The sequence below is a fragment of the Arabidopsis lyrata genome (assembly GCF_000004255.2).
Source record: "Arabidopsis lyrata subsp. lyrata unplaced genomic scaffold ARALYscaffold_7, whole genome shotgun sequence".
Lineage (NCBI taxonomy): Eukaryota > Viridiplantae > Streptophyta > Magnoliopsida > Brassicales > Brassicaceae > Arabidopsis > Arabidopsis lyrata.
The window spans coordinates 1,005,114-1,020,428 of record NW_003302549.1 but is presented as its reverse complement, the minus strand read 5'-3'; the positions used below and the strand labels follow the sequence as shown (position 1 = coordinate 1,020,428).

The following is a 15,315-nucleotide window of genomic DNA, read 5'->3' as shown; positions in this document are numbered from 1 at the left end:
CTCTTTTATTTATTACAACTTGTGATAAAACACATTTTTAACAACATCTCACATTAGTTTCATTATTTTTTTTTTAAACCATATCTATATATTAACATCACATAAATACATAACCATATAATATATATCACTTTTGTTTATTTGAATAATCAAGCTGTAACTGCGTCGTTTTCTACTGATGAAGCATTTCCATTAGCATTGTTCTTCATCATATTACCACATCCTCCACCGCAATTACCGCAGCCAGTGGAACCGCCAGTGCAGGACCCGCCACCGCAACCTTCTATCTTTGTCATCCCACCGCACCTACCTCCACCACCACATCCACCTCCACCTCCACATCCACCACAACCTCCACAACCACCACAGTGACCACCTTCTTCTTCAACCATGTTCCCACTTAGCTCCTTCGAAAGGCACCTAGCACCACCAGTGATCTTCTCGGTCGCTACAGCAACTTGAGTAGTCGTGTCCACATTCATCATTGTTTCTTCTTCTTGATTCACTTGAGTCAAAACGTCAATCTCTTTATTTTCCTCTGTTATTCCATTAGCTTTCACCGTTTCTTTTGCAGCTGCACTAAAGCCTTCCTTCTTAAGAAGATCACTGAGTATGAAAGAAGATACAATTCCTGGCAAAACCAGCCATTTCTCATTTGCCTGCATATTGAAATAAACCCCAAGTCAGAAATAGCAAAATGATGGATTATAAGATCAAAGTTGTAAACTTTACCTCAATAGAACCCAACTTCAAATCAAGTAACCCCACAGCTTTGCCATAAGGATATTGCTTTGAGAATTCAACAGCAGTCATGAAATCTTGCTCGCTTCTTAGCCTTGAGCAATGTTTTGGCTCATATTCCAGCTTTCTCCCGGAGTAAACTTTCACCATTCGAGTACCCGAAAGCTCAAACAGAGGACCATCTGTTGCAGGATTGCTTGTCTGCTTAAGTGACCATTTTGAATCAAGCAGAGACCAGAAATTGCCATCATACTCTGCCAAAACATAAGTTTCACCACACTCTTTTACACCAATCACTTGTCTTCTATCAGCTTTGGGTGCTGTGTCGTTGGAGTTTCTCATTTGGAGGTTGATCACCTCTGTTTCAGTTTCATCAACAACGCGTGTAAAGCTCTTAACAAGACGTACCTTTCTGATCATAGGCAAGAAACAAGAGCCTTTCAGTGATGGTCTTGCTTGAACCAAATGTAGAACAGTTGGACTTCGAGTTGGCGGGGTGAACGAGACAGCGACTCGCAGAGAGATGGGATTCGGATCATCTGCCTTTCCCCTTTTAGTTGGTGTTATCTCCAACCACTTCTCAACAGAGAGTTTAGTAACTGGAAACAGAAACTCCGAAAGCGATAAAGAAGTGAATCCTAAGCTTTTAGACTTAGAAGACATTAGTTGGAAACTAAGCTCTCCTGTAGGCTCACACTGAAACAAAGCAACTTGCTTTTCCCCACAAGACTCAGATAAAACGGTAAGCCTACGCTCAGCGTTAAACAGAGAATCGGGTTGAGTTTTGCTGAACAGAACAAAGACCTTTCCTTTGTGTGCATCTGGTAAATTCTTAACCCCAACAATCTCCAAGATAACTTCAATGACTTTCACCTCTGGAAATTGGATTACATTATGGGACTCTTCCTCTTTCACAGTTGATTTCTTGCCCGACCAAACATAAGGAGAAGTTGTGACTGGCTTTGGGGTATTACCTCGGTTCATAGCACCGGCTTTCCAATACCTTCGACCAAATGTTTCTTCCCATTGAGCAGTAGTTCCAGAGAAACCAGTATCAAGCTTCTTACCTTTACTACGGTCAGAGTCTGTATCATCATGCTCCAAGACCTTACCAATCATCTTAGTCAAATCATTGCAATAAGAGAGAGCATGAAGCTGATGTGTGTGCCAGATAAGATCAATATCGTAAGTCGGGACACAGAAAAGTTTAATCGACCTTTCTCGGTTACCCTTGATCAAGTAGAGAAATGCCTTGTATCTAGCCACAGCTTCTTGTAGAAAGACATCATTATCTACATGAGCTCTTGAAATCTGCAACAAAGACACACAAACAAATTCGATTATATAACCTTGCATTGCAGTAGTTTTAGAACAGAAGCTGGTAATGATTTTACCTGGTAGTAAAACGGGCTTTGTCTCTTGACAGCTGAAACAAGATCATAAGTGGTACATTTCTCAAGAGCTGAGATATCTGCTGGCTCTGAGATTGCCTTGCCAAAATCAAGGTCATAAGGCTCCATAGGATACAATCTTCTCCATAGAGTCTCAGTTTGTGATTTGTAGTTTCCATTCACGGAAGATATAACGCCAGAATTGTCAAGAACTCTCCCATAGAATTGCTCACAATCAGTCTTATACCTCACCTGAAATGATTTAACAACATTTTGAGTTTTGCATACAATCCAACAAAGAAGAACTTAAACCGGATTTGAAATAGCGATTTTCAGATTTACCGGAGTAAGCCTGTGGCAATGCCAAACCCATTCACAGTCAAGAGGAGGGACTAATGGTCCTTCACAGATCGAAGAAGACTCGGTGTATTTAGCAAGCAAGGGAAGCCAATAAGCATTGTATCTGTAAAAAACAATCACCCAAATTTGAGAGTTTTGAAACAAGATTCTTTATTACAATGGAAAGAACACAAAACCAGGAATAAAAACGAATTGGTGATGGTTTGATTAAACCTGTAGATGGCTCTGTCGAGTGCAGGGCCATCGTAGAGACAACGGTTCCGATCAACAGCTCCGAGGAAGAGAAGCTGTTTTTTGGCTGCAGCAAAGAGGTCAACGCTTATCTCTATCTTCTGAGCTTCGTTCCACTCCAAAGTTTGCTCCTTTTCCTTGTCCATCTCTTACAAATTTTCACCTGCAAAATAATAGGAAATGAAAAGTCTATAATTTGACCCAAAGTTTTGCTCTTTATCTTCTTATCTTGTAAGAACGCGCTTTTGAAAAAAAGTATGAATAAGAGAATCAATCTATACCAATGGGGAAACTTTCTCTGATGAAGCTGACTCTTGAATTTTGTTTGAGAGAGAAGAAGACTTCAACAGCCACTATTTATAGCGGTGTTCTTTTCCTTTCTGGAAATTACGATATTACCCCTCTGACCGGAAGAAATTAAAAATTTTAAAATCCTAAGTATAGAACTGTTTCTTTATATATCATTATTATTTCATTTTCTTAATCAACATTTGAATGTTAGTTTCAACAATTTTAAAAAGGTGGAAATAGCGTGAGATCATAAGATAATCGACCTTCGAGGAACAAAAAGCATGTCCATAATTTGCTGACATTTTCGCTTACTTTGTCTCTGTTCATGGACAAAGTTAAGTTCCACAAGTAATTGAATTTGAGCCTTAAAACGACAACGCCAACAACATGACCAAGTCTTTTCATTAAGCTTCTTTGCACTTTAAAAAACCGACAACGCCCACATTTTCCTAGAAATTGTTATACTACTTTCAAAGAGGTTTTAAGGGTTACAAAACAAATTCAATTGTCGCCATTCTTCATCCATAGAACAAACTTAAAAGGTCATAATCTTATCTGAAATTGACTCATTAATCGGTCAACATAATAACCGTAAATTTCATGAAAAAAACCAATCAAAGAAACTACATCCGAGACTCTCAATAGGTTTTGAAGATATCAAGAGGTACCTCTCAAATAAGGTTTTAAATACACAAAACTAATCAAATTTGTGAGGGAGATAAGCACGTAAACTTATTTGGAAAAAAACCTGAATTCTGTATGGAACCGGTTAGCAACCTCACTTCCTTGAACCGCTCGCCTCCTCGAATTCAGCTTCAGGCGTCTGCTCAGTGCCACTTGTACCCTCACCAGAGCTTCCAGAGGAACCAGATGATCCAGATCCCTTAGACATGTGTTCTCCGATCTTTGACACTGCCTTGTTCGCAGCTTCGAGCTTAGCCTTGATGTCTTCAATTTCCTCACCAGCCATAGCAGTCCTGAGATCAGACACTGCAGTTTCGATCTCAGAGGCAATCTCAGCTGGAATCTTCTCTCTGTATTCACTCAGGCTCTTCTCAACACTGTATATGGTAGTATCAGCACTGTTCCTAAGGTCGATAAGTTGCTTCTTCTCTTGATCCTTCTGCGCGTTAAGCTCAGCTTCTTTCACCATTCTGTTAATCTCATCGTCTGAGAGACCACCTGAAGATCTAATTGTGATCTGTTGCTCTTTACCTGTTGCTTTGTCTTTCGCTGACACAGTAACAATACCATTTGCATCAATGTCGAATGTAACTTCGATCTGTGGCATTCCTCTAGGTGCTGGTGGGATCCCCATAAGGTCGAATTCTCCAAGCAATTTGTTGTCCGATGCCATTTCACGTTCTCCCTGAAGAACTTTGATTCCCACTTGCATCTGGTTGTCTGCAGCTGTGGAGAAAACCTAAGAACCAAATCACAATGACAAAATTAGAAATCAGCAATAGTTACAAGGCACAATCTGAAATTGTACTCTGTCAAGATTCATTACCTGAGACTTCTTTGTGGGAATAGTGGTGTTTCGTTGAATCAACTTGGTGAAGATTCCTCCAAGTGTTTCGAGACCCAATGAGAGAGGAGTCACATCCAAAAGAAGCAACTCCTTCACATCACCACGGAGGATACCACCTTGAATGGCTGCTCCCATGGCAACCGCTTCATCCGGGTTAACACCTTTACAAGGACTCTTCCCAAAGATCTCAGAAACTATCTCTTGCACTTTGGGAACACGGGTCATTCCACCAACAAGAAGAACCTCATCAACTTCCTTAACTGTGATTCCAGCATCCTTCAGGCAGTTTTGGCACGGGGATCTTGTTCTCTCAATCAACTTGCCCACCAGAGCTTCAAACTTTGACCTCGTTAAGGTGATGTTCAAGTGCTTAGCTCCTGAAGCATCCGCTGTAATAAAAGGCAGGTTGATTTCGGTCTGAGATGTAGAAGAGAGCTCAATCTTGGCCTTCTCTGCAGCTTCTCTCAGCCTCTGGAGGGCAAGCTTGTCTTTAGTCAGATCAATATTATCTGATCTTTTGAACTCATCAACCAAGTACTCCAACAAAGTGTTGTCAAAGTCTTCTCCTCCCAAAAAGGTATCTCCATTTGTTGCTTTAACCTGATAAGGGAAAATAATCATATACCCACAAAAGAAAAAAGGCAAATCGAGAAAAAAAAATAACATAGCAGAAGAAGAAACAAGGCATTACCTCAAAAACACCACTTGAGATTTCCAAGATAGAAACATCAAAGGTTCCACCTCCAAGATCAAACACTGCAATGACACCTTCCTTGTTGTTCATACCATATGATAGTGCAGCAGCTGTAGGTTCGTTGATGATCCTCTGGACATCAAGACCAGCGATTTTCCCAGCATCCTTGGTGGCTTGTCTCTGTGCATCATTGAAATAAGCTGGAACAGTAACAACAGCTTTGGTGATAGATTTCCCGAGGTAAGCTTCAGCTGTTTCCTTCATTTTGGTGAGGATATTAGCTCCAATCTGACTGGGAGAAAACATCTGTCCATTGGCTTCAACCCAAGCATCACCGTTAGGTGCCTTGACAATCTTGTAAGGAACCATTTTCATCTCCTTCTGTGTCTGTGGATCGTCAAAACGTCTCCCAATCAAACGTTTGGAACCGAAAATCGTGTTTGTTGGATTAGTCACAGCCTGACGTTTAGCCGGAGTACCAACAAGGAGTTCCCCTTTTTGGTTAATAGCAACCACTGATGGTGTGGTTCGACTTCCTTCGGCATTCTCAATAACCCTAGGGGTCTGCATAAGCAAGATCAAAATCAATACCTTTAGAATCCAAAAGCCAATATCTCAAAAAACTGATAACAGGGTTGAAACAAATTAGGGATTTTACCTTTCCTTCCATCACAGCTACACAAGAATTGGTAGTACCCAAATCAATACCGATAACATCATTCCCCACAGGCCTCGAGCTACATACACAGAACAACACACATACGAAAGTATGAGATAACACTTAAAAGTGATTTAGTTCTTCATTCAATACCATAAACTCAGAGGTTGATGTTACCAGAAAGGTCTCGCCAAGTAACCCAATTTCCCATACAAAGACGTCTTTCCATTTCCAGATATCTGCAGAGTTAAGAATACTAACACTGTAAGCTTCAATTCAAATTCAACCATTCAAAAACCTCAGTGAATTATTATCAAATCCATAAGGAACAAAATAGATAGCTTCACAGATGAATTCGAAGAAGAAAGAAAAACATAAAGTACGGAACTTTAAGAAACCTAGATCAAAAACCCTGAAACTTCGATTCCAGTACAACATAATAACCCAGATTCAACCCATGGGTAATTTCAAACCCTGTTCCATTTTCGAGAAGTATTAACGATTTCAGATCCTAAAAACCCTACTTTTCTACAAGAAAACACAAACGTGATTTATCAAGCAAAAATGAAAATCAAGGGATAGATACATACGGATTTAAACGCAGATACGGAAGCCGTTTGGACTTCACGGCGGCGAAGGGACCGTAGAAGTGCGACGGAGGCCATTTGATTTGATGAGAGACGGTGGAGATTTTGAGATCGTAGGGTTTAAGGTCGGAGACGAACAAAAGAAATGTTTGGCTGCTGCTTACGCGTAGGGTTTAAGACCTTATAATAAAGGTTGATTAAATTCAAATTACTATTATAACCTTCTCGTTTTTTAGAAAGTACCGTAGGTTACACGGGGTAATATAGGAACACGAATCAAAAATATTCGTGGGCTACAAGTATATGTTGACTTTTCTGACTAACCTGGACCCTACATGGGCTTATTGACCTCATAGCCAGGCCCGAATTTTTACCAAAATATTAATTTATAAATTAGACCTCATATTTAGCCGTAATTGCAGATATAACAGCAAATTCTACACAATTACTCTCTCCCCCCTTTTGTAAATAAAGGTCCTAAATTTTCCCAACTTTCCATGGATTTCATTTCACAATTTCAGTTCAAAAATTCTTCAACAGACGTATCTTCTTCCTTCTTTGGATTTTCATCAGCCACGATTGTTTTCTTGTCTAAATACTCGTCTTCGATTGTGTCCTTGAGGATGAAAAGCCGCTGAATAACGATTGGTTGGCTCATTTGTTTAGCTTCTTTAATGTCAGTTTCTTCTTTGTTGAGATGGTATGCATCAAGCATTATCTTTATCCACTTATGCAGCTCCTTTGGCGTCCTGTGTGTTCATCAGCTTGATTAGAATCAATGGTTGTGGTTAAAGATGAAACATTAAAGGGTGTATCTTTATGTTACTTACGTGTATAATGCTTTAGGGTCCTTAGCTTCATGGTCATCGCCAGGAGAGAATGCTGTTGCTAGAGCAGAGAATCGTTCTTCGGGGTCTGTTATGTTGAGCAAGTACTTTAAAAGTTTGATCTCTTTCGGTGTGATGCTTCTAAGACTGCTCTTTGTAGCTTTGTATAAATGATACATTACGTCTTTAGCCTGTTCATGAAATACGATTTTGATATGAGAAAGATTTTAAAGATCAAGGCTTTTCTACTTTTGGTGATGCGATTACCTCGTTTGTAACAGTTTGAGACTCTTTAGCTGCAGCGTAAGCACTGTTTATTAATAAAATCAGTGAAGAATCTAGCTCCTTTGACTTGGCTAAACTTCTGATCTTTTCGCAAGCGGCATCCACGGATGGAGAGTTTAAAATATCATCAAACTTTGCTTGAGCAGAATCTAGAGTCTCAACACTCTCCAAAGTATTGTCATAAGCACTCACAGCAGATAAACATCTAGTTGCAAGCCTCGCGACAGCTGCTCAAAAAGAAATAAACAGTCATGAAATTGTGGTAAACAGCATATAAATATAAGCAACAGGATTAATGTATAAGTACCATCTCGGTCTTCTAAGCCATCAAGAGTTTCTGATAACAAAGCGACATAGCGGAAAAACTCTCCCGTGAAGTCTCTGCGTCTCTTGGCAGCGATTGCGTTTATGTCAGTCGGGTTTTCTTGAATCTCCTTCAATAGGTCATTGTGCTTCTCCATTTCCTCATCTATCTGAAACAATACTCACTCCTATAAGTACACAACAACAATAAACTAACCTCAAAACCAGAGTTCACTAATAAACACAAAATACAACACTATAAATACCTTCTTGACTTTACTTTCCAAAGATAACAGCTTCTGCTTCAATATAGGATCAGTTTCGGAATCAGCTCGGATTCTGCAACGCCTATAGAAATTAACACTGTACTTGTTCCATTCATCTCTTAAAACCAAATACGTCTTCCATTGTTTAACTTTAGGTTTCTCATTCAAAAAAAGATCAATGATCTTGTCACAGAACTGAGCCATAGTGTAGCCTTCAGCAACCTCAACTTCCATAGGATCCTCAACAAAGCTTTTTACTTCCGTACCTAAACACAACAATTCTATCTTCAATCAAAAAAGCTTCTCTAATTAGACAAAATCCGAGTCTATGAAAAGGGTTTAGCTTTCTCTGCAGAACCCTTATCTAATGGCGACTGATAATTCAAATTGGAACCTAAAGGAAAGGACTTTATTGGTAATTAGACAGAAAGATGAGAGATTTAGGGTTTCTGAGCTTACTGGTGATGCTACTGTAAGTGACAGTGTCGGAAGCAAAGGTGATAGTTGAGCTTTTGCGTATCTTTCTTCCTCCATTGATGAAAGCAGAGAAAGGGAGAAGATGGGTTTGAGAATTATGAGACGAGAATGAAATTAATTTATCAGCCGAGGAGAAGAAGATTGATGTTTCCAGTAAATTCGCCATTTTTTGTCCCTCACTTTGAAGGAGTCTTGTTCGTCTTGGTGACGAAACGACGACAAACGCCAGAGGATAAGAAGAACAGGGTTATGTTTGTAATAATTAGGAAATGTTGACAAAATTCAAAAAGTTTTGGGGCAAAACTGTTTGAACTAATAAGTTTTGTATCATTTTGAAATTTTTGTTTAAAGAGTTAATTAAGGAACATGAATGAGCAAGACCAAAATTGTGTTTTGACATTACATTTTCACATGATCTTTAGACCTTACATTACACGAAGAGACAAAGATACTTAAATTTGATTATTACAAAAATAATTATACATATCTCATGATATATACATATGTTACTTTGTGATATACAAAAATTTTAAAAAGCATGCTATAAAAAAAATTTCATTACATGATTACAAATAGAGTTGTTTCACTATGCGTCTTCTTGAGGCTGACCATCTCCACCACTTTGAATGTTATGGTATTGAATTGAACACGAGGCTTACCCATACCGAAATTAAGAACTCTTGCATCCATATTGTATTGTATTTCTCCATCAAACAACATCTTCCTTGTGTAATATTCTATATTTTCAAATAAATAAAAAAACTTAAAATTTAAAAATATTTTTAAAAAAAAAACAAATGTTAAAAATTTAATTATGTGTAAACCATATTGAACCTAGAACACCTCTTAGGGGTTTGGATGTTGTATCCAATTAGTTTACACAAAATTTAAAAATTTAACAATTATAAAAAAAAAAACAAAAAAAAAACATTTAAAAAAACATAATTGTTAAAAATTTAATTAAATGTAAACCATATTGAACCTAGAACACCTCTTAGGGGTTTGGATGTTGTATTCAATTAGTTTACACAAAATTTAAAAATTTAACATTTATAAAACAAAAAAACAAAAAAACAAAACAATTAAAAAAAACATAAGTGTTAAAAGATTAATTATGTGTAAACCATATTGAACCTAGAACACCTCTTAGGGGTTTGGATGTTGTATTCAATTAGTTTACACAAAATTTAAAAATTTAACACTTATAAAACAAAAAAACAAAAAAACAAAACAATTAAAAAAAACATAAGTGTTAAAAAATTAATTATGTGTAAACCATATTTAACCTAGAACACCTCTTAGGGGTTTGGATGTTGTATCCAATTAGTTTACACAAAATTTAAAAACTTAACACTTATAAAACAAAACCAAAAAAAAAAATAAAAATAGATTTGAAAAAAACGTTTAAAACCTCTAAAACCCGTAAAAAAAAAAAAAAAAAAAAACGCGGAAAATAATTTTGTACTTTTGGGCAATTAAGCCACCAGTCGGGCCTTCGTGGAAAGCCCATTACTGTTTGTTTGTTTAAAATGCAAATGGATAGTTTTATTTATAGGGGTCATAAATTAGTAAATGTTTATTCTTTTTTCGATGTGGGACTCAATTGTTTCTGAAAACGTATAGGGCTTTTCGGCGGAAAGATATGATTGGCCCTGTCGTAAGCCCAAAAGTTAAAAAAGACATTTGATTATTAGTTACTAATATACCCTTGAATAATAGCTGTGGCTGGAGCTCATCATCTCTGATTCTCTCAATAAGCTTTGAAATCGAATCAACAGATTGAATCGCGACTCTGATTCTTGAATGAAGAGGTAATTAAGGAACATGAATGAGCAAGACCAGAATTGAGTTTTCTTTCAAGGACACATGATCTTTAGACCTTACATTAACACCAAGAGACAACTATACTTAGATTGATTATTACAGAAATAATTATACATATGTCATGATAATATACATATGTTACTTTGTGATAGACGAGATTAAAAAAGCATGTATATAGATATCTCCATTACATGATTATTAATAGACTTGTTTCACTATGCGTCTTCTTGAGGCTGACCATCTCCACCACCTTCAATGTTACTAGTATTGAATTGAACACGAGGCTTTCCCATACTGAAGTTAAGAACTCTTGCATCCATATTGTATTGTATTTCTCCATCAAATAGCATTTTCCTTATGTAATGTTCTACGTCTGATCCTATCAATCTTAATGTGTACTCCGTTAATGGTGCTCCCTGTCACAAATACAATATTGTAAGGTCTTCTTGAAGGAGTCTTAACTTTTAGATGAGTTTTTGTTTGTTAATCGTTATCATTTACCTCGTAGTGATCGACGAGTTCTTGGAAATAAGAATAGACCTTGTTACAGCTTTCATCATCCCATACAAATTCTTCAGTAGGATCAAGAATTAAAGTGAGTTTATCCATTTGTGACTGGTCAAACTCACAAGTCTCGGGGTCGATATAAGCAGCGTAGATCCTAACGTGACGTGTGACACTGCTTAGCCACTGACCACCAAACTGGCCCATACCTTTGCTCTTCACGTTCAGCTGTTTCTCTACTGGTCTCAATGGTGTTGGCTGCTTCTTCATCTTCTCTGTTGATTGCTCTTCTTTGATTGGCTCTGTTTCTTGTGTCTCCAGAGTACTGTCTTGTTCAGGATTTGTCACTACGAACGTCTTCTGTGTTGTTCTTGGCCGGATTTGAGCAACCATGGGAGGATGTAATAGAGAGAACTTGGTGCAGGCAGTGTAAGAGAATGATGCAACCATTTTTCTGGCTTAGAAATGAAAAAAAAAAAGAACAGAACAAGTTTTGATATGTTGTCCGGTTACAGAACCATATTATTGTAAAGAGATTTGATGAGATTGAGAAATGACCACAGCTTATGGATGAGCTTCTCCCAACTTCTAGTTTCTTATTTATCTCTTTCTCGTTTTCTTGGTATTTTGTGGTTAATCTCAAGTCACTTGTGAGCTAAAGACAATCTTCTTAAGGAATTCACAGTTTTGTTGTATCTGTTAAATCGTTTTTCTTTTCTTTTTGAGATTATATTCCTTTTGATGTATAGATATCAGTATATAACAGAGATTTTGCAGATCATTATTTTTCGCATAGGGTAAAATAGAGTTTTACATGTATCATCTATACATTCCATGGGACTTCAAAGCATGATAAAAAAGACTTGTGGGATAAAACAGTTTAGTTCTTGTACTTCATGGTTTCTTTCTCAAAACCAATTGTTGGGAACTGCTTAGCGAACTCCTCAACTTCATGGCGCAGTTTCGCAATCTCGGATTGAATGGTTGAAGAAGATTCCATTGCTGACACAAAATCCTTCAGCTTGGTTCCTGGTTTTAGAACATAACAAATGAGTTCAATCATTGTTTATAAGAACAGAAAACATAGCATTGTTGATCAGAAAAATGAAAAACCTTGAGCTTCAGATTTGACTTTGAGAGCCAACGTCACAGCTTTGTCAAAGTATTCAGCTACTTTGGCAAAGTCTTCCTCAACAAAGCCTCTGGAAGTGAGAGCAGGAGTACCTGAAAATAACAATGGCAGAGAGTTTCAGGCAAAACTACATTCGCGTACCAAAAAGAAGCTTTAATATGATTCTTACCCATTCTGATTCCACCAGGAACCATGGCAGAAACATCTCCAGGAACAGTGTTTTTGTTGGATGCAATGTGAACAGCTTCCAACACTTTCTCAACTCTAGATCCGTCAATTCCCTGCAAACAAAAACAAAGAGTTTTAACTAAGTAAAATAAAAGAAGATTATATAAATAAGTATAAAAAAAAAAGATCAAGCGACCTTAGGCTTCAGATTCACTAGAACCAGATGGTTGTCAGTTCCACCAGAAACAAGTTCATATCCTTTCTCCATCAGAGTCTGCACGAAACAACAATGTAACAATTTAGAGATATAATCAAAGTAGATACTACCCCATGTGTTTTTCTTTCCTTCGCTAAATTAGTACCTGAGCAAACTTTGCAGAGTTACTCAGGACTTGCTCTTGGTATGCTTTGTACTCTGAAGTAGTTGCCTGCATTTAACAAACCATTTGAAGATTAAAGAAACCGCAAATCCAGTAAGAACCGTTAGTTCCATTCCGTGCCTCATTGTACCTGTTTCAAAGCAACAGCTAGTCCTGTAATAGTGTGGTTGTGTGGACCACCTTGAAGACCAGGGAAGACAGCTTGATTGATCTTGTCTTCAAAATCATACAAAACCTTTCAAGACAACAAATGAATGACGTGAAAGAGTGTACTTAAATCTAAAACATATTGGTTCAAATTTTGCTTTTTTTTGTTTTACCTCTTTCCCTTGTTTATTAATTTCCTTAACACCCTTTCTGAAGAAAATCATAGCTCCACGGGGTCCACGAAGTGACTTGTGGGTTGTGGTGGTTACAACATCAGCATAGTCGAACGGTGAAGGGATTACATTAGCAGCAACCAAACCACTGATGTGTGCCATATCTGCTAGCATTACAGCTTTTTGCTTGTTACAGACCTGGAAAAGAGTTTGAATCAGAACTCTTGATTACCATACTCAGTAGTCAGTTGTCTTTCTTTCTCGTGTATTTGAATATGCGATTGACTTACCTTTCGGATGCGGGCATAATCATACAATCGAGCATAAGCACTCGCACCAGCAACAATCAGTTTTGGCCTGAAAAGAGTAGCGCTTTTCTCCATCTGCAGATCAACATTAAAGAATTATGTATTGTAAGATTAAACTATATGAAGAGGGGTAGTTATAAACTACTATGATACTTGATCAAACAATAAGAACCTGATCGTAGTCGATGTAGCCAGTGCTCTCGTCCAATCGATAAGGCATTGTTTCAAAGAAGATAGACACAGCAGATATCTTCTTGGTGTCAGTCTGATGAGAAATAAGAAGAAAAAAACTGTTATACATCAGAGTCAGAGAGTTCTGAAACGACATCAATACATAAAGTTAACTTAAAGGCACCTGATAACCATGAGAAAGATGACCACCATGAGGAAGATCAAGAGCCATGATTCTTTCATGCGGCTTTAACAATGCAGTATAGACATGGAAGTTGGCAGGAGATCCAGACAAAGGTTGCACATTCACTGTAATGACAGGAGTCAAATAAGTCATCAAAGGACTAATAGAGCAGTAACATTCGATTGGAACTCAGATACAGAATTCAGATTTCTTGTTTCTCATATACATGAAAGTAATAATTTTACCTCCCCACTTTTCAGGATCTAACCGGAAAGCTTCAAGAGCGCGCTTCTGGCATAAGGTTTCTGCCATGTCTATGTACCTTCAAAGCAAAAGGTACTTGAAGTCAGCATCTTTTTCAATTCTTATAACAGAGATTGGTCAAGCAATTATGTCTAAGATCTGAAACTGAACATATGTGTCTGATACAAAATGAAAGATTGAAAATTTCCTGAACATACTCATTTCCTCCATAGTATCTAGCACCAGGATACCCTTCACTGTACTTGTTAGTCATGACAGACCCAACAGCTTGCATCACCGACACAGATGTGAAGTTCTCAGATGGAATAAGTTCAAGTCCCTTGAACCAAAACCATCACAATTATCAGCTCAACTTACAAATATCAGATTCTGAGTAGTAAACTAGAGACTAATTATAACCTTCCATTGTCTAGCTTTCTCATGCTCAATAATGTCAGCAATCTCAGGGTCAACCTCCTCTAAAGGTGCGTTAAGCTGTTTTGGCCACTGCAACGAATATTAACAAAGACAAGTTTTACTAGATTCAGACACATCAAATATAGAACTCCATACATCAATTTGAAACATACATAGAACTTCATCAATCAAAACCATTGCTTCAACCACAAGAAAATTATCAACAAAACAAGAGATACAAAAAGGGGCTTAAACTCACAGTGACACGAGACCTCTCCTTCTCATCAACCGCTTCACTGGGCAACGAAGACTGTAACGAAACAACAGAAATCAAAAATCGAAAATTTCCAATCCGTTAATCGGAGAAAGGAGGAAACTTTAGGGTTATTACCATGTAACAAGAAGTGGATCTGATAAGAGGACGAATGGGTTTGTCAATTGAAGAAGAAAGCCTTCGAAGAGCCATGGCCATCGCCATTTTTCGCTAAACCTCTCTCTCTCTCTCTCTGGTTTGTGAAATTCTAGAAACAGATTTGAAACATGAACAAAAAAAAAAACAAAATTGGGTTTATCTTGTGGAGAGATGAAGAGAGAATTGTGGCCTCTGCTTTTGGCTGAGCTTTTGGTGGTTGCAGAAAATTTTCGAATTTTTTCCCTCTTTTTTATTTATATTTTCTTCCGAACAAAAAAAAAATGAAATTTTATCTTATTAAGTTGTTGTTTCTTTGTCGTTTATTTCTTCAGGTCCCTGTCTACACCAACCTTTGTGGATTGTGATGATTTGATGACGATGATGATTTATTTCCCTTAAAGACAGGACCTTTATGGTTTCTGGTCAACGAAGTCAACGATAACCGATTCAGTTATTTATATTTAGTTTCCAAACCGGTTAGTTTGGGGGAAGTATGGTGAATATACAAAATAAAACCAACAATAACAAAAGTTAACGTTGGCGAAGACGATTTTTTTAACAGAAAATATTTATTTAAATTTTAGAATTACCAAGTGGTTATATAGGTTTT

The 15,315-nt window shown here is 37.4% G+C and overlaps 5 protein-coding genes across 5 annotated transcripts; all 5 read right to left on the bottom strand.

Annotated features, from left to right (window-relative positions):
- Positions 1-22: 22 nt before the first annotated feature.
- On the bottom strand, positions 23-3,163 carry LOC9302997 (glycine-rich domain-containing protein 2). Its single transcript, XM_002866879.2, has 6 exons — positions 3,005-3,163; positions 2,706-2,886; positions 2,475-2,595; positions 2,136-2,384; positions 733-2,052; positions 23-659 (listed from the first exon to the last, which is right to left on the bottom strand). The coding sequence occupies exons 2-6, from the start codon at positions 2,867-2,869 to the stop codon at positions 150-152; spliced, it is 2,364 nt and encodes a 787-aa protein (XP_002866925.1). The 5' UTR covers positions 2,870-2,886; positions 3,005-3,163; the 3' UTR covers positions 23-149.
- A 397-nt stretch (positions 3,164-3,560) lies between these two features.
- LOC9302996 (heat shock 70 kDa protein 9, mitochondrial) lies at positions 3,561-6,746 on the bottom strand. Its single transcript, XM_021017366.1, has 6 exons — positions 6,488-6,746; positions 6,075-6,136; positions 5,898-5,976; positions 5,237-5,803; positions 4,525-5,145; positions 3,561-4,437 (listed from the first exon to the last, which is right to left on the bottom strand). The coding sequence occupies exons 1-6, from the start codon at positions 6,560-6,562 to the stop codon at positions 3,793-3,795; spliced, it is 2,049 nt and encodes a 682-aa protein (XP_020873025.1). The 5' UTR covers positions 6,563-6,746; the 3' UTR covers positions 3,561-3,792.
- A 105-nt stretch (positions 6,747-6,851) lies between these two features.
- LOC9302995 (uncharacterized protein At4g37920, chloroplastic) lies at positions 6,852-8,953 on the bottom strand. Its single transcript, XM_021017369.1, has 6 exons — positions 8,625-8,953; positions 8,166-8,431; positions 7,904-8,069; positions 7,579-7,823; positions 7,315-7,502; positions 6,852-7,233 (listed from the first exon to the last, which is right to left on the bottom strand). The coding sequence occupies exons 1-6, from the start codon at positions 8,806-8,808 to the stop codon at positions 7,002-7,004; spliced, it is 1,281 nt and encodes a 426-aa protein (XP_020873028.1). The 5' UTR covers positions 8,809-8,953; the 3' UTR covers positions 6,852-7,001.
- A 1,518-nt stretch (positions 8,954-10,471) lies between these two features.
- Positions 10,472-11,551, bottom strand: LOC110226304 (NAD(P)H-quinone oxidoreductase subunit M, chloroplastic). The gene is made up of 2 exons (XM_021017373.1): positions 10,968-11,551; positions 10,472-10,882 (listed from the first exon to the last, which is right to left on the bottom strand). Exons 1-2 carry the CDS (start codon positions 11,418-11,420, stop codon positions 10,682-10,684), a joined length of 654 nt encoding a protein of 217 aa, XP_020873032.1. The 5' UTR covers positions 11,421-11,551; the 3' UTR covers positions 10,472-10,681.
- Positions 11,552-11,722: 171 nt separating this feature from the next.
- Positions 11,723-15,057, bottom strand: LOC9302994 (serine hydroxymethyltransferase 1, mitochondrial). The gene is made up of 15 exons (XM_021017368.1): positions 14,685-15,057; positions 14,553-14,603; positions 14,297-14,383; positions 14,095-14,216; positions 13,879-13,955; positions 13,634-13,758; positions 13,451-13,543; positions 13,261-13,353; positions 12,971-13,168; positions 12,781-12,885; positions 12,633-12,698; positions 12,467-12,544; positions 12,272-12,383; positions 12,084-12,194; positions 11,723-11,999 (listed from the first exon to the last, which is right to left on the bottom strand). The coding sequence occupies exons 1-15, from the start codon at positions 14,769-14,771 to the stop codon at positions 11,851-11,853; spliced, it is 1,554 nt and encodes a 517-aa protein (XP_020873027.1). The 5' UTR covers positions 14,772-15,057; the 3' UTR covers positions 11,723-11,850.
- Between the last annotated feature and the right edge of the window lie 258 nt (positions 15,058-15,315).

What these genes read in the sequence shown, in the direction of transcription:
- LOC9302995 (XM_021017369.1), bottom strand. Translation starts at nt 8,808, where the DNA reads ATGGCGAATTTACTGGAAACATCAATCTTCTTCTCCTCGGCTGATAAA. An exon ending in TGGAAAGTAAAGTCAAGAAG is followed by an intron (nt 8,070 to 8,165) that starts GTATTTATAGTG and finishes GTATTGTTTCAG; the next exon opens with ATAGATGAGGAAATGGAGAA. An exon ending in TGGCTTAGAAGACCGAGATG is followed by an intron (nt 7,824 to 7,903) that starts GTACTTATACAT and finishes CTTTTTGAGCAG; the next exon opens with CTGTCGCGAGGCTTGCAACT.
- LOC9302994 (XM_021017368.1), bottom strand. Translation starts at nt 14,771, where the DNA reads ATGGCGATGGCCATGGCTCTTCGAAGGCTTTCTTCTTCAATTGACAAA. An exon ending in AGATCCTGAAAAGTGGGGAG is followed by an intron (nt 13,759 to 13,878) that starts GTAAAATTATTA and finishes CTGTCATTACAG; the next exon opens with TGAATGTGCAACCTTTGTCT. An exon ending in GCTACATCGACTACGATCAG is followed by an intron (nt 13,354 to 13,450) that starts GTTCTTATTGTT and finishes GTTGATCTGCAG; the next exon opens with ATGGAGAAAAGCGCTACTCT.
- LOC110226304 (XM_021017373.1), bottom strand. Translation starts at nt 11,420, where the DNA reads ATGGTTGCATCATTCTCTTACACTGCCTGCACCAAGTTCTCTCTATTA. An exon ending in AACTCGTCGATCACTACGAG is followed by an intron (nt 10,883 to 10,967) that starts GTAAATGATAAC and finishes TATTTGTGACAG; the next exon opens with GGAGCACCATTAACGGAGTA.
- LOC9302997 (XM_002866879.2), bottom strand. Translation starts at nt 2,869, where the DNA reads ATGGACAAGGAAAAGGAGCAAACTTTGGAGTGGAACGAAGCTCAGAAG. An exon ending in AAAGCCCGTTTTACTACCAG is followed by an intron (nt 2,053 to 2,135) that starts GTAAAATCATTA and finishes TCTTTGTTGCAG; the next exon opens with ATTTCAAGAGCTCATGTAGA. An exon ending in TGAAGTTGGGTTCTATTGAG is followed by an intron (nt 660 to 732) that starts GTAAAGTTTACA and finishes TTCAATATGCAG; the next exon opens with GCAAATGAGAAATGGCTGGT.
- LOC9302996 (XM_021017366.1), bottom strand. Translation starts at nt 6,562, where the DNA reads ATGGCCTCCGTCGCACTTCTACGGTCCCTTCGCCGCCGTGAAGTCCAA. An exon ending in TCTCAAGTGGTGTTTTTGAG is followed by an intron (nt 5,146 to 5,236) that starts GTAATGCCTTGT and finishes TTCCCTTATCAG; the next exon opens with GTTAAAGCAACAAATGGAGA. An exon ending in TTCCCACAAAGAAGTCTCAG is followed by an intron (nt 4,438 to 4,524) that starts GTAATGAATCTT and finishes TTTGGTTCTTAG; the next exon opens with GTTTTCTCCACAGCTGCAGA.